Here is a 13,840-nt window from a genome sequence, read left to right as displayed (position 1 = left end):
ACAGACAAAAAAGCAAAAATACACATTAGAACAAACAAAACAAAACAAGTATAGTTCCCATTTCTTATTTCCATTACCTTATATCCCGGACCTCACCTCACCTCCCCCTTTTGTATTCCAATTCAGATTCTTAATTCAGCAAATCCTTATTATAACTTAATATAACTTATTTTAACTTATTGTTCAGCTTTTACATTACAGCTGGTAACCATTTAATTTCAGTCCAACATCATTTTAACATTCATTAATTTTGCAGTATTTCTGTAAATAGTCTTTAAATTTCCTCCAATCCTCTTCCGCCGACTCTTTTCCCTGGTCTCGGATTCTGCCGGTCATTTCTGCCAATCCCATATAATCGATCAGCTTCATCTGCCATTCCTCCAGAGTGGGAGAAATATTACAATTATCGATAAAAATGTTAAAACAATTTACAACATTAAAAAAAGATTTGTAGATTTTGCTCCTAAATTGCAGTATGCCATAGCATCCTCCTCCGTCGCCAATTTACAAATGTATGTTTCTGGGGTTTGTGTGCAGAATTTAGGCCAGTTTTAGCTTGGCACTAAATAGAAGAAAATGTATAGTGACTTTTGTGTACTTCATGTTGTCAAGAGATAGTGCTAAATGGTGTCTCCCATAACCATTGACTCCTGAGGCAGGAAGTGCTGACAAGAAAAACGTGCTTCCTTTTGGGTAATCGTGTTTCTTCATAGTCGGAATTTTGTTTTGTGAGGCTCAAACGACCACGCAAAGGAAATGGGAGGCGTTGAATGGGATATTCTGGGGAGATATAAGGAAATGGAACATGAGAGATAGGCATAGTGAGCAGGAATTGCGCAAATGTGGAAACAGCGATAATGTAGAGAGCAGATTAAACAAAAAAAAAGTTGTAAAGGGAAGCAAAAAAAAAGTCACTTACTGTGCAGATTCCTGTAAAACGAGAGGTTTCTTAGCAGTGTTAGCAGCAGCTTATTGCGGCTGCTTTAGTGCTCGTTCGGGAAGTGGGGATTATGAAACAAATCCTATAATCTTGATCACCTTCGCCATATGAAATCACAAGGGCTGGAGGGGCTTTGTCAGCTACCTAGCCCAGAGGTGGGGAATCTTTGGCCCTCCAGATGTTGTTGAATTACAACCCCATCAGCCCCAGCCAGCATGGCCAAGGGCCAGGGATGATGGCAGCTGTCAGCAACAGGAGCCCCATACCTGATCTAGTCCGAGTGCCAGTTTAGTAACAGAGATTTCCCAATTCTTGCTTCAGTGGTTCCAGGTGCATGCAGTGGTTCCAGGTGCATGCAGGCACCTGTCTGTGTTCTTCTCCCAGGTGTACATACGGAGGTAAGCAACACAGCTCTGTGCCAGCTCCAGGGCCCAGTCCATTGCTGGCTTAAATAAAGGTAGGTTTGGGGATTGTACTAGGCCAGCGGTCTTTGTGTAGGAAACATTCACTACTGCATATTATGGCATCACTAAGAGATGGGAGCTGGGAGCAGCCTGCGATAGACTGCAGCCACCAGGTGATGAGGCTTTTCATAATGGGAAGATAAAAAAAAAGAAAACCACAACCACAGAGCGACTTGTTAACTGCTGTATATCCTATATCAACCTGCTCTTCAAGGCCCAGCCACAGGGCATGTTAAAAGGAAGGGCAGAAATTACATGGAGCCAAATCTCAAGCATTAGGAGATAGTTGGACTGTGGAACAGGCTGCCTTGGGAGGTGCTGGGATTTCTCTCACTGAAAGTATTTGGGCAGAGGCTGGATGACTGTCTATCAGGGATGCTGTAGGTGCAGCCTTCATCAAGCAAGGGTAGCTTGGATGACATCTGAAGCCCCTTCCGACTCTGCGATCATGCATAAGGTCAGCTGAGAAGGGATTACAGAAAAGAACAGGGGTATGCTTCAGTATTAGCAGAGTTTCTGGCATTGGGGTGGGGGGAACGGAGAAGTTACAGGGTAAAGGCAAGGCAAGAATTCCTTGAATGGGAAACAAGTGAGAGCATTTTAAAGCTTTGTTCTCCTCACCAAATGTGTTTCTATGTCACCAGACCGTACTTTGTGGAGAAAGTCGATCAGAAAGAGCCACTTCCTTGAATACCTCATGAGGTTAATAGGGAGGTAAATAAAACTGGACTCCAGGCATGAACCCTTCTCAAATCAAGGGCCACATTCTTGGGGGGGGGGGACATGCTTGTGGTGGGCAGGGCGAGAGGCTAATGTGGGCAGAGCAGCACATTCCATTTTATTTGTACAGTAGGCCAATTTCAACCCACTCAACCACCCCACACTCTTCATCCAAGCAAGCAGGAAGGATTGTCAGTGTTAAATGGCACATTCTAGCCAGGCAAAAACACTTGGTGCACAGCAGGGTCAGTGAGGGTGTCTTGCCGGGAGAGAGTTGCAAGGGGCAGAGAGGTGCCTGGAGCACTCAACTGAGTTTCCGCCTGCACTCATGGGGATCCTCATTCACACCAGATACATGTTTTAAGTACAGCAAATGGATCAGAGGGTCAGTGCAGATGAAATGAAACAAATGATATACACAATGAACAAAAATGCTTTATTTATCAGAGAAAGAAAATTCATCTCCATCACTGGAAAACATGTTTCAGCGGCAGTAAAAAAATAAAGATCCCAACCTGAGAAGGATCGGAAGCACTGCAGTTCCTGCCTCCAGCAGTGGGCATTTACAAGCTTTGGGATGAGGCACACAGGATAGAAAAATCTGGTCCTCTATGGCTTGGAAGTCATTAGCATTCTCCTTCCTCCCCTGCACACTTCTCCCATTTAAAAAATTGTATGTATATGTTTTATGCTGTACAGTGCTCTATATGTCTACTCAGAAGAAAGTCCCATTGAATTTAATAGTCCTTTCTTCCATGTGAATGTGTACAGTACAGGACTTACAGCCTTAACACAATATTGAGTAAAAAAGCATGTTTAAACTTATGGAAATAAATGCACTCCACTCCACATTAATTGCAAGCAACCAGGAGCATGGAAGATAAAGGCAGATCCTAAGCATATGTGCTTAAAAGTTTCTTCCAAGTAAGTATTCTTTAAGATTGCATCCTTAATGCCACAAAAGTTTAAGTAACTATATTTCTAAAGCTTTCTTTAAAAATCTGTAAAACCAGTGCTATACGTTCCGTTCTTGAAAAAGTTCACAAAAAACCTGCACTACCTCTAGAGATCATAAAAAAGCATTGCACTTCTTCTATAAATGAGAAATCTTATTTTATTGCACCATTCACTGCGCCCCAAGGGTTGAATATTGTGCTGCATTATTTAAGCAGCTGAAATGGATGAGAAAGCACAATACTTGTTAGCCAAACCACTCCTTAATTCTGCAGCCCTTTAAGTAACATTTATATTCTAACAAGAAGAAACTGTACATTGCATGTCTTACGACACATTCTTCTTCTCACTAACATACAGTTTTAGAAAAATCCAACCATTTTCACTGAAATAGAACCACCTCATCTCAAGAGATATCTGTGCTCTTCTTATTCTCTATTTTCCTACTGGCAAAACAGAATAATAATAATTCTTTTGGTGATAGCCAACTTCAGTCATCCTCAAAGTACACACAGTGAAATCGATAAACTTAAGAAAGTATACAAATTTCAGTGGGTCTACTCTGAGGATGCCTACCATTGAATAGTACTCCCAAAATTAGTCCCTAATAATCTGCTATTCTTACAATCAGTTTCTTACCTTAAGTTCTATGTACATTTAAATATTTATACATATAATAAATGAAAACAATAATGGAATACAATAATTACATAGCTATATCTTAGGAGCAGGTTCTAACATACAGTACATTAAGAAAAATATTGAGTATATTTTCTTATAGAAAATATGTGTGATGCATACAATTGCCAGCAATAGTATATATTCAAGAATAGTTTTGTTTCTTGTGTTCATGCAGAATTATCCAAAAAAGCACTGAAAATAAGAAATCACATGGGGGGGGGTTGTTAGTCCAGGCAGAGAGTTAGAAGCCCTAAAGCCCATTTCGATGGGTAAGCATGCATAACTGTCTTTCCTACTGAAGATGACCTTTGCTTACAATTTGAGAGTTACCTTTGGAAGTCTGGAATAAATGCACCATGGCTTTTGTAGAGTGAACCTGAGAGTTAACTCAAGTAAAAGTAGATGTTTCAAGTACATCACTGCAGAATCAAAGAGGTCTGAACAGAGCCTCTTTAATACAGAGTCTGGGAATGAAAAGTCTCTGGCCTTTCCCCCCTGAAGCACTAAAAATAAGGAAAGCTTTAAGATTTTCCTCTAAGAAGTCCTCTGCAAAAATCGTCGTACAACAAGGATCATATGAGAAGTGCTATCAAAAGACAGAGGACCTTTCAGTAGAGAGTTAATGTTGAATAATGCTGCAATCCTAACTCCACTTAGTGGAAGTGAGCCCCATTGAATTCAATAAGCCTTCAATGAGTCAACATTGTTAGAATCACAGTCTGAATCGGAAACTTTTTGGTTATTATAATAAAGAACTGAAAGGAAACCTCTCTGGGGTGCAAGTCCGGGCCGTTTGCATGGGGGGCCTGGACTGCCCAGACAACAAGACCCCCCTCTTGGCCTTGCTGACGTGGCCCAAAGCAAAGCAATACATTTGGCACCAGCTTGGCTGCAGGAGTTGCCAGAAGGGGGCATACAAGACACCATCCAACTGCCTTTGGGACCACTTTGGATTTGTATAGGTCTTACTCTTTAGCCTTTTCTCCTCCCCAATTAGGGTTATTTCACATAGATATTTGTATATGTTTTAGAGAGGGTTTGGGAATATGCCCCCCCCCCTAATTTTCTCTCCTTCTGGATCTCCTTATATCATTTGTTTTTATTGGCATTCTTTTACAGAACTGCAACTAGTGGCCACCTGAGCCCTCAAGTCTGATAAACTATAAATCCAAATAAATATCCCCCCACATTGCTGTAAAAAAATGACAAAGCCATGTCCATAGTGAGCATGAGTCTACAACCATGTACCATCTTCACATCCAACAGAGCATTAGGGTACACATTTTCCCCTCTTTAGAGTTGTGATCAGCTAAGTATCATGCTACTATTATCTATCAACACTGTTAAATGACTGATCATAAACTGGGATTGCACTGAGAAGTGTATGCTACGGACTACATTTTAAGATACTGCTCTCAAAGCAGTAGAGTTTACGCCAACACTTCTGTAAGGACTCAGAAAGAAGTACAGCAAATTATTTCTAAAAAGAACTGGGGGGCTGAAGCCTTGTTTCTTAGAACACTTGAGTGCTGAAGGAGCATGAGGTATAATGGCCTAGAATTATGTAAAGAAAAAATTACAAAAATTAGTTGGGATCAGAAAGTTGAGTTTTGCAAGATGAACTAGCTTTCTTTTAGTGCAGAATTTTCAGCTGTCTTTCTACTCTTGTGAAGCCCATACTTTCAAGTGTAGAAATCACCTCTGTTCAACATATAAGGCACAGAGAGCAAGGAATTCTGAGCTGCCATTGGAGGCATGGGATAACAGTTCCTGGAGAAACAGTTCAATTGAAAGAGAATAATTCTTTTTTGAATTGCTTCAGGTTCTTCATGTTTTCCATTTAAGAGATACTGGCTCAAGTTTGTAACATTTATCTCCCAACATTTAAGATCTTGAGTCTCTGTGAAAAGAAAAGAAAGTAGTTAAAAGGATGCAAGCAGATGTCAAAGAGAACAACAACTACCAGACTTTTAGAAGACATCTGAAGGCAGCCTTGTTTAGGGAAGCTTTTAATGTTTGATGCATTACAGTATTTTAATATTTTGTTGGAAGCCGCCCAGAGTGGCTGGGGAAGCCCAGCCAGATGGGCGGGGTATAAATATTATTATGATTATTATAAGCAGAATGGTGACTATTTTGTAAAACACACATTCCCTTTTGAAGTCACTTCACCGTTTCACCCCAAAATTCCCATATGACCTTCCAGTCCTTTTTGATTCCTACTGTTCTACAGAGTATGCTAAATACAAGGATAAGTATATAAAACTACTGACCTTCAGTTGGTGAGTCATGACCCATAACTGGGTCACACTGTGCCCCCCTGTAAATTGCACCAGCGACACCACCACTTTCCTTATACTAGAAATGGGCATGCCATTTTACAAAGTGTAAGAGAACATGAAGAGCTTCCAATCTGAATTGTTGGGCCTGGACCTGCCGTTAGACAGAGTAAGCAACCACCCCAGGCAACAGATGTTGGGGGGAATGGCAACAGCCTCCAGCTGTTCCTCCCCAGCCATTCGTCTTTTTTGTCAGTTAATAAAAATAATCAAGGGGATGGAACAACTCCCCTATGAGGAAAGTAGTTAGAGAAAAGTTATTCTCCGTCTAGACCTTGTGGACATCCAAATGTGACCGAATGTTTGACAATTCAAGATGGGATAAAATACATTACTTCTCCATGTAATGGAACTATGGAACTCGCTGCCACAGGAAGCAGTGATGGCCACCAACCCAGATGGCTTTAAAAGGAGATTAGACAAATTCATGGAGGATAAGGCTGTCAATGGCTACTGGCCATGATGTTCCATCACTGTCGGAGGAAGTGTGAATACTGCAGGTGGACAGTGTTGTTGAGCTCTGGTCCTGCTTTCATGCTTCCCACAAGCATCAGTTGGCCACAGGGAGGACAGGATGCTGGACTAGATGGGTCATTGGCCTGATCTAACAGGCTCTTCTTATGTTCTAATACTGGGCATGCAAGTGGCCTACCCCTCTAAATTAGTCTGCTGCCTACCAGCAGGTTGGCTGGTGACTGCATGCCTTTCTTCTTTCCTGCCTGTGGCCTTGCCAAACCCTTCCTGGCACACCCCAGAATGCAGAGCTCTCCAGGTGGCCCAGTAGCTCCTTACAACTCATTTGCCTTAATATAAGCTAACGTCTCCCAGATAACATGCTACCTGAAATACGGTTTCTCCTCCTGTCACTTTGATAGATGGTGTCAGAAAATATTGGTGTTAGTATTTTGACAAGGCAATGTGACATTTGAGAGTAGGTGTACTGTCAGAGGGCCTAGAAATTCCATCTTGGTCCAAAATAACCTGAACTTGTTAACGTTTGTGTCAACAAGGGTGAGGGTGCGGAGACACCCTTCACAGTCCCTCAAGGGAGGAGCCCAAATTTTACCAGCTCCCTGTAAATGAGAAGACTGTGGAAGCAAGGAGCCACCCATTTCCACTGGTTGGTCTTTCTCATTCACTGCTGCTGCTCTCTCTCTGAATGTCTGTCTGTCTGTCTGTCTACATCCCCGCCACCCCCTTGTCCCACTTCCTGCTTCACACTGGTACAGTGCTGGGTTCCGCTTTTCTAACAATTTGCTGACTCCATTCCTTTAGCAGTGTCATACTTGATCAGCTCACTGCCTGCTCTGCACTTCTGCCTTTCTGCTGCCTTTGGAAGGGCTAAATGTGGAGCACTGGTAGTAAATGAGTATTTGTGGAAGGTGTGAATTTCCATAATGATTTCTTATATTAACCAGGCACTGACTTTGACCCTTTACAAGTGGGGGTGGGGGTGGGGTGGAAGCAGGGTGGTGCTTTGAGGCATCTTGGTTTTCTTAAAGTGATCTAGTGAGGAAAAATCCCAAACAGTTCTAAGTTTCCACAAATATGTGGTTCAAACTGTGGTTCAGAATTTCCTAGGCTGGGTTTCCTGTAGAGACGAGGTGAAGTGTATTGAGCAGGGGGAAACACTGTCCAGTCTAAAACTGCATATTTAGGTTAGGTCAGAATTAGTCTTCCATATAAAGACTGTTCCCATAAAACAGATGTGTTTTAATGCAAATTCATGACTGCATTAAAAGGTTATTTATTATAATATAATGACAGAGGACATTAATTCTACTGTGATTTCACTCATGGGCAACAGTGAAGAGAAAACATTTCTGCTTCTGAGAGAATGTCATTTATGACAAGGGGAGGAAAAAGAGGGGCTAAAAGACCACTAGTTATTCTTCCTTTTTGCATTCTAAATCTTTATCCACATCCTGATTCAGTGGCTGCATTCGAACACAATGCTAAACCATAGCTTAACTTACACAAAGGAGCCTCAGACTTATAACTTGGTGGGACCATGAACAGTTCAGAAGCGTTTGCTTCCATTTTCAACTAACTGCAGCTTGTTGTTATGGGTGAACCCAGACAACACTAGTCAAACTTAACTACGGTTTAGTGAAAGAAGCCATCCTCAAAGCACAATTTCAAAGCCTGTCTTTACCTAAACCACAGTTTGGATAATCACAACTCTGTTGTTAGGGTTTTGCCCTAATAACAAACCAAGGGTAGCTGAAAATGGAAGGGAAAGTTTCTAGTCTCATTGTGGGAAAAGAAAGCCCAGAAGCCTCAGGTTTGTGCATGGAATGCTAAACTACATGCCTGCCACAACTGTGGCAGGAAAATCGTGAGGAAAATACAGATGAGGAGGAAATACGGGCTGCTCCATTCAAGGGAGGGGCTCCCTCAGGCCCTCAGATCTGGGGAGTTTTCCATGTTCCTCAGACACAGAGGCCCACAACACAGATGAAAAATAATTGGGAAACTATATTATGGGTAGGAACTCACCTTTCTTTGACCTATTCTTTTGAGTCCATTGGCTTCTGAACTCCAAAGGCCGTAATGAAGATATTCACAACCACTATAATAAACACCAGTCCAGTTGTCAGATTATTGAGGAAATCCAGCTTGCCATGTTTTGCAGGATTATTAAGGTCATATTTGACTGCAATGGGGAGGGGAATAATAAAATAAATATTACCAATGAGAAACAAGCACAAATATGAGAGATATGTTGTTGTTATTCTTGGAATTCTGCTGGGGGGGGGAGAGATATCAGCAAGGGAAGGTAACAAAATTTGTGTGCCAGTAGAACTCAAGAGAGATATGTGCACCAACTATCTGAATAATAAAGCAAAAAAAAAAAAAATTATTCTTGGATGCTTTTCAGCGGCTGTCTTGACAAAGAATTTGCAATCACAGGCCGATATTTGAAGTAGTAAGTGAAATGAAATGCTTTTTTTATTAAGGAAATGATTACTTTAATCATCCATACAAACTAGGCTTTATCAACTATAACAGCCAGGGAACCTTTTTCAGCCTGAGGGACATTATTTTTAGTTGGCAATCTTCGGAGGCCACAAGCCAGAGGCAAAGTGGGTGGAGCAATTGCTGGAGCACTTTTCTTTGCATAAGTGGGCTACATTCCACCACAAAAGCCAGGTTTCTACACATACACACTCACACACATGCACCTGTCCCTGTTCTCCATCCAGGCCAGCATTGCCACAGTTCAAGGACACCTTCAAGCTCTTGAGGGTGGCTTGGAGCAGGCCTGGTGAGGAGGCGTGACTTGACAGGACATGGCCTGAATGTTTTACAATTTAAAATATTCATTTAAACAACCTTAAAATATCAGTGACTTCCCTTCTCTTTCAATCGTTCATTTTGCATATCATAAATCCCTGCAAATTTTACATAAACTAAACTCAGTATTCCATTATTACATTCCTCAAAACTTGTCTACACTGTTGAGTTTATCTTAATGCTGCCAACGATTCCAAGTGTACACAATTCCTCCCCATATATGCAATAAACATTTTCCAATCTTCTTTAAATGTATGTTCTTCTTGTCCTCTCATTCTATATGTTAGGTCACCAAGCTGTGCATCTTTTATGAGTTAAAGTTGCCATTCTTCTTTAGTTGGGACCTCGCTCGTTTTCAGTTTTGGGGCTAACAAAACACGGGTCGCAGTAGTGGCATACATAAACGACCTTTTTTGACACCTGGGAATTTCCGTCTGAGTTATCCCCAACAAAAAGGACTCTGGTTTGGGGGGGAAAGTACTTTTAAATTTTCAATTCATTATGGATTATTTCCCAATACTTTTTACCCTTTTACAGGGCCACCACATATGAAAGAATGTTCCCTCAACCTCACTACACCAGGCCTGAGGTCTTGTATCCTAAGCTAGAATGTTTCTAGAGTTTCCCTAATTTTATGTGACATTTTGTCATTTGCTTTGCTTTATCCATTTCTTGCTACCTTGTTACCAGAGGCAGTGCCGCTTAAGATTATTTAAAAGCCTCTACCACAGGTTTCTTCCTGGTCTCTCTGACCTTTGAATTCTAAATGAGCTCACTGCTCACTTCCGACTGCTTTATTTTTTACTAAAGAAAACATTTATACCTGCTCAACTAAATGACATGGACTTGCAAGCGATGGGCTTCACTTGTGTGAATCACAATTACCTGCTGTTTTCTTGCATTTTTTCTTTGCCTGAGTGGTTGAGGTGGAAAGAGAGCAGGATGGAAAGAGAGATGGGATTTGCATCGTGTTATTTTTACTTCCAGGTTTTGAAAAATGTATAAATGGGCTGTATTAAATATGCATGCTCTTGTATGGAATTGCATGAAGTCTGAAGGAACTGCTCCACATTTGGAGAGAGTGAAGGCTCTCCTCGGACGACCTTTTATGAGCAGATTTTCCATAAGGCAGGAGATGACTTAGGGCAACTTGAGCAGTGATGGTTTTGTCTTGTTTTTCCTACCACAGAAATTTGTGAGACAGAAACTATTGTGAGAATATGAATGGGAGAAATTGGCATTAGCAAAGACTTAGCACCAAAGTCTCCTCTTATTTTGAATTGTTTAAAGTGGCTTGTACAAAATAAGAAGCACAATAAAAGTTCCAACTACATAGATTCTTCATGTTTTATAAATATTGCTTTTCAAAATGCTCTCACTTGTCTGGAAACAATGTAAAATTGCTTAATATTTAATTCAGAGTTTTAAAAATAAAGTTTGCACGGACATGAGGCAGAATCTAAAGAATCAGTGAGCCATGACCCATGATGTGAACCTCCTGTTCCTCCAAAATTAAACCCGGCCACATTTCTCCACAAGCAAATTCCTAACAATGCAACAGACCAGGCTCTCCTAATTGCCAGAACACTGCATTCTATGAGGAATTAGGAGTAATAAGGGAGAAACGAGGCTCAGTTATTTCAATATTCAAATGTGATAAGCTGTTGATACAGCACAATCAATCTATTACAGAGCAGAGTACTATGAAAAAAAATAGTAACAAAGTTCAATCAACGAAGAGCAAGATACTTTTTTTCAAAAGCATTAGGTAGGATGGGTAACATAGCCTCATACTGAGACAGAGAAAAGACCATGAAGCGACTGGAGAGGGTTAAAAAATGCTTAATTTTAAATCCAGACTTTTCAAAATAAAAGTTTGCAGCTGATATGATATGAACCACGATTCAAAGAACCTGTTGAGAAATGCCAGATTGAAGCATGTGCAGGTTCAACAAAATTTCTTTTTCTTTATTTGAGCAGAATACTTCCCATATTACAACACTAGCAGCTTTGGAAACTCCCAAAAATTTCAAAAGCAATATCTTGTATGATGGGAAGAGCTGCTCTCTGTGGGAAATGCATGCCCTAAAATTAACTTTGGTGTATAGACTCAATCATGTGGATGCTATCCTCTTTCTTCTAAAATCATAATAATATGATTCCAAGAAATGCAAGCAGCCCAGAGTGACTGCTATTACACAACATGATTTTTAAGCGCTGACACAGCTGTTAGAAAATAATAATACTGTAATGCTCTAATCAATGAGGTGGGCTGCTGGCAGGAAAGAAACCAGTGAGCTCGGGGTGTAACTCTCTGGTTTATGCATTCAGACATCACCCAGTTTCAGATGATTCACCAGCACTGGAGATATAAAGCATGAGTTTGATTATTTTTTAAAAAATGCAACACTGTCTATTAACAAAGCCAGGCTCTGAGCTTTCAGAGGGAATTGCAGTAATCTTATTTCATTATTGTAGTACTACACAATAGAGCTGAACTTGAAACCATTCTTAAGTACAGGTACTGTTAAGCATTTTATTGTAGTAATCCAATCCCACTGTCATTTCATGTAGCCTAATCTATTTCATCCCCCTGCCAATGAAAAAGGTCTTACAAAAGGGTTTTTGGTACTACAGAATCTATGGGATGAATGTCTGTATTTGGTTGCCTTATGAATAAATTTGAACTTCAGTGCCACCAAAAGGAGACATTCCACATACAGAGCGTTTGCTCTCTCTTTCTTTTAAAGTGTGATCTGGGCAGGTAATCTTGGCATTTTAAAACAGGTTAATAGTTCGCTTTAGCTCAATTCCCAATTCAACTTGGAGCAAGGAAAGTAAATTTAGGCTCTCATTTGCAGCATGGCAATACAGGACACAGGGGTGAAGGATTTAAACTTCTCTGGATCTCACAATTTAAAAGACAGATACAGTGGTACCTCGGGTTACATACGCTTCAAGTTACATATGCTTCAGGTTACAGACTCCGCTAACCCAGAAATAGTACCTCAGGTTAAGAACTTTGCTTCAGGATGAGAACAGAAATCGCGCAGCGGCGATGCGGGAAGCCCCATTAGCTAAAGTGGTGCTTCAGGTTAAGAACAGTTTCAGGTTAAGAACGGACCCCCAGAACAAATTAAGTTCTTAACCTGAGGTACCACTGTAAAGGGGGAGGGGAAGAATCCTACTGCTAAAATATAGGCTTGGAATCTGGCAAGAGAAGCTGCCAGGCCACATTTGGAACAAAACATCTCTCTGGCTACGGATCTGACCACTTCCTTCCTTCCCTTTCTGCCCTAAAACGAACAGGCCTGATAACAAGCAAAGTGAGCTGCTCCTATAAACCTCTCAATATCCCTGTGTGGGTAGGGGAAAAAGTAGCCCAACATTTGGACTACCCAGTTCTACCCTGAATCAAGAAAAAATGATTACGGAAGGCAAACTTTGAGGTGAAACTGAGGTTGCCAATAAACCAATGTTTTCAACCCTGCCTTTGGTACTGGATGGGTATGCAGGAATCTTTTTGCCCAATGTGGGGCTTGAACCCACGACGCCAGGATTAAGAATCTCATACTCTACCAACATTATTTGTTACGAATTTAAAATCTATTTTTTAAAAAGTGTAAAAGTGCTTTTTAAAGCCAAGCCCTCACAATGTGCTTTCATTTCATACAAACAAAATATAAAATCACAGCATTTGATGAAAACTTCTGGTTGGGTATAAACTCACTCTTCAAGAATACACAGAGGAATTATACCAGAAAGATATGGATGGCTCATACACCCCAGGTAGTGTGGTTGCTGACCTTGAACCAGACATCCTGGAGAGTGAAGTCAAATGGGCCTTAGAAAGCACTGCAAATAACAAGGCCAGTGGAAGTGATGGTACAGTGGTACCTTGCAAGACGAAATTAATTCGTTCTGCGAGTTTTTTCGTCTTGCGATTTTTTCGTCTTGCGAAGCACGGATTTTGGAAAAGCTTCAAAAATACCAAAGTCTTCAAAAACCTCAAAAAAGGCTACCACACCGCGTGCTATGAGTTGCTCCTCGAAGTCAAGTCGCAACTGCACCCCCTGAATGCACGGTTTTAAGAAAAAGGAAACAAACTTGCAAGACGTTTTCGTCTTGCAAAGCAAGCCCATAGGGAAATTCGCCTTGCGAAGCAACTCAAAACACGAAAAACTCTTTCGTCTTGCGAGTTTTTCGTCTTACGAGGCATTCGTCTTGCGAGGTACCACTGTATTCCAGATGAACTACCTTGCCAACAAAGGTTCGTATAGTTAAAGCTATGGTTTTCCCAGTAGTGATGTACGGAAGTGAGAGCTGGACCATAAAGAAGGCTGATCGCTGAAGAATTGATGCTTTTGAATTATGGTGCTGGAGGAGACTCTTGAGAGTCCCATGGACTGCAAAAAGATCAAACCTATCCATTCTTAAGGAAATCA

General features: G+C 41.0%; 1 protein-coding gene and 2 long non-coding RNA genes across 3 annotated transcripts in view; 1 reads left to right on the top strand and 2 right to left on the bottom strand.

The window, feature by feature from the left end:
* Positions 1-420: 420 nt before the first annotated feature.
* Positions 421-5,677, top strand: LOC307209727. Its single transcript, XR_013835726.1, has 2 exons — positions 421-4,783; positions 4,903-5,677. It is a non-coding gene; the product is annotated as an uncharacterized lncRNA (long non-coding RNA).
* NINJ1 (ninjurin 1) overlaps positions 2,540-13,840 on the bottom strand; it is a 27,074-nt gene continuing 15,773 nt past the window's right edge. Inside the window, exons 3-4 of the mRNA XM_079965109.1 lie at positions 8,598-8,754; positions 2,540-5,659 (exon numbers count right to left, since the gene is read on the bottom strand). Of these exons, the coding sequence (XP_079821235.1) occupies positions 8,609-8,754 (146 nt within the window). The 3' untranslated portion in view covers positions 2,540-5,659; positions 8,598-8,608. The remainder of the gene's footprint in view (positions 5,660-8,597; positions 8,755-13,840) is intronic.
* LOC307209742 overlaps positions 9,866-13,840 on the bottom strand; it is a 4,779-nt gene continuing 804 nt past the window's right edge. The window contains exon 2 of the long non-coding RNA XR_013835740.1: positions 9,866-13,120. This is a non-coding gene — a long non-coding RNA (uncharacterized lncRNA). The remainder of the gene's footprint in view (positions 13,121-13,840) is intronic.

Source organism: Podarcis cretensis, assembly GCF_951804945.1.
Source record: "Podarcis cretensis genome assembly, chromosome: 2".
Lineage (NCBI taxonomy): Eukaryota > Metazoa > Chordata > Lepidosauria > Squamata > Lacertidae > Podarcis > Podarcis cretensis.
The sequence above is the reverse complement of the archived record's forward strand: the minus strand, read 5'-3'. Positions and strand labels throughout refer to the sequence as shown.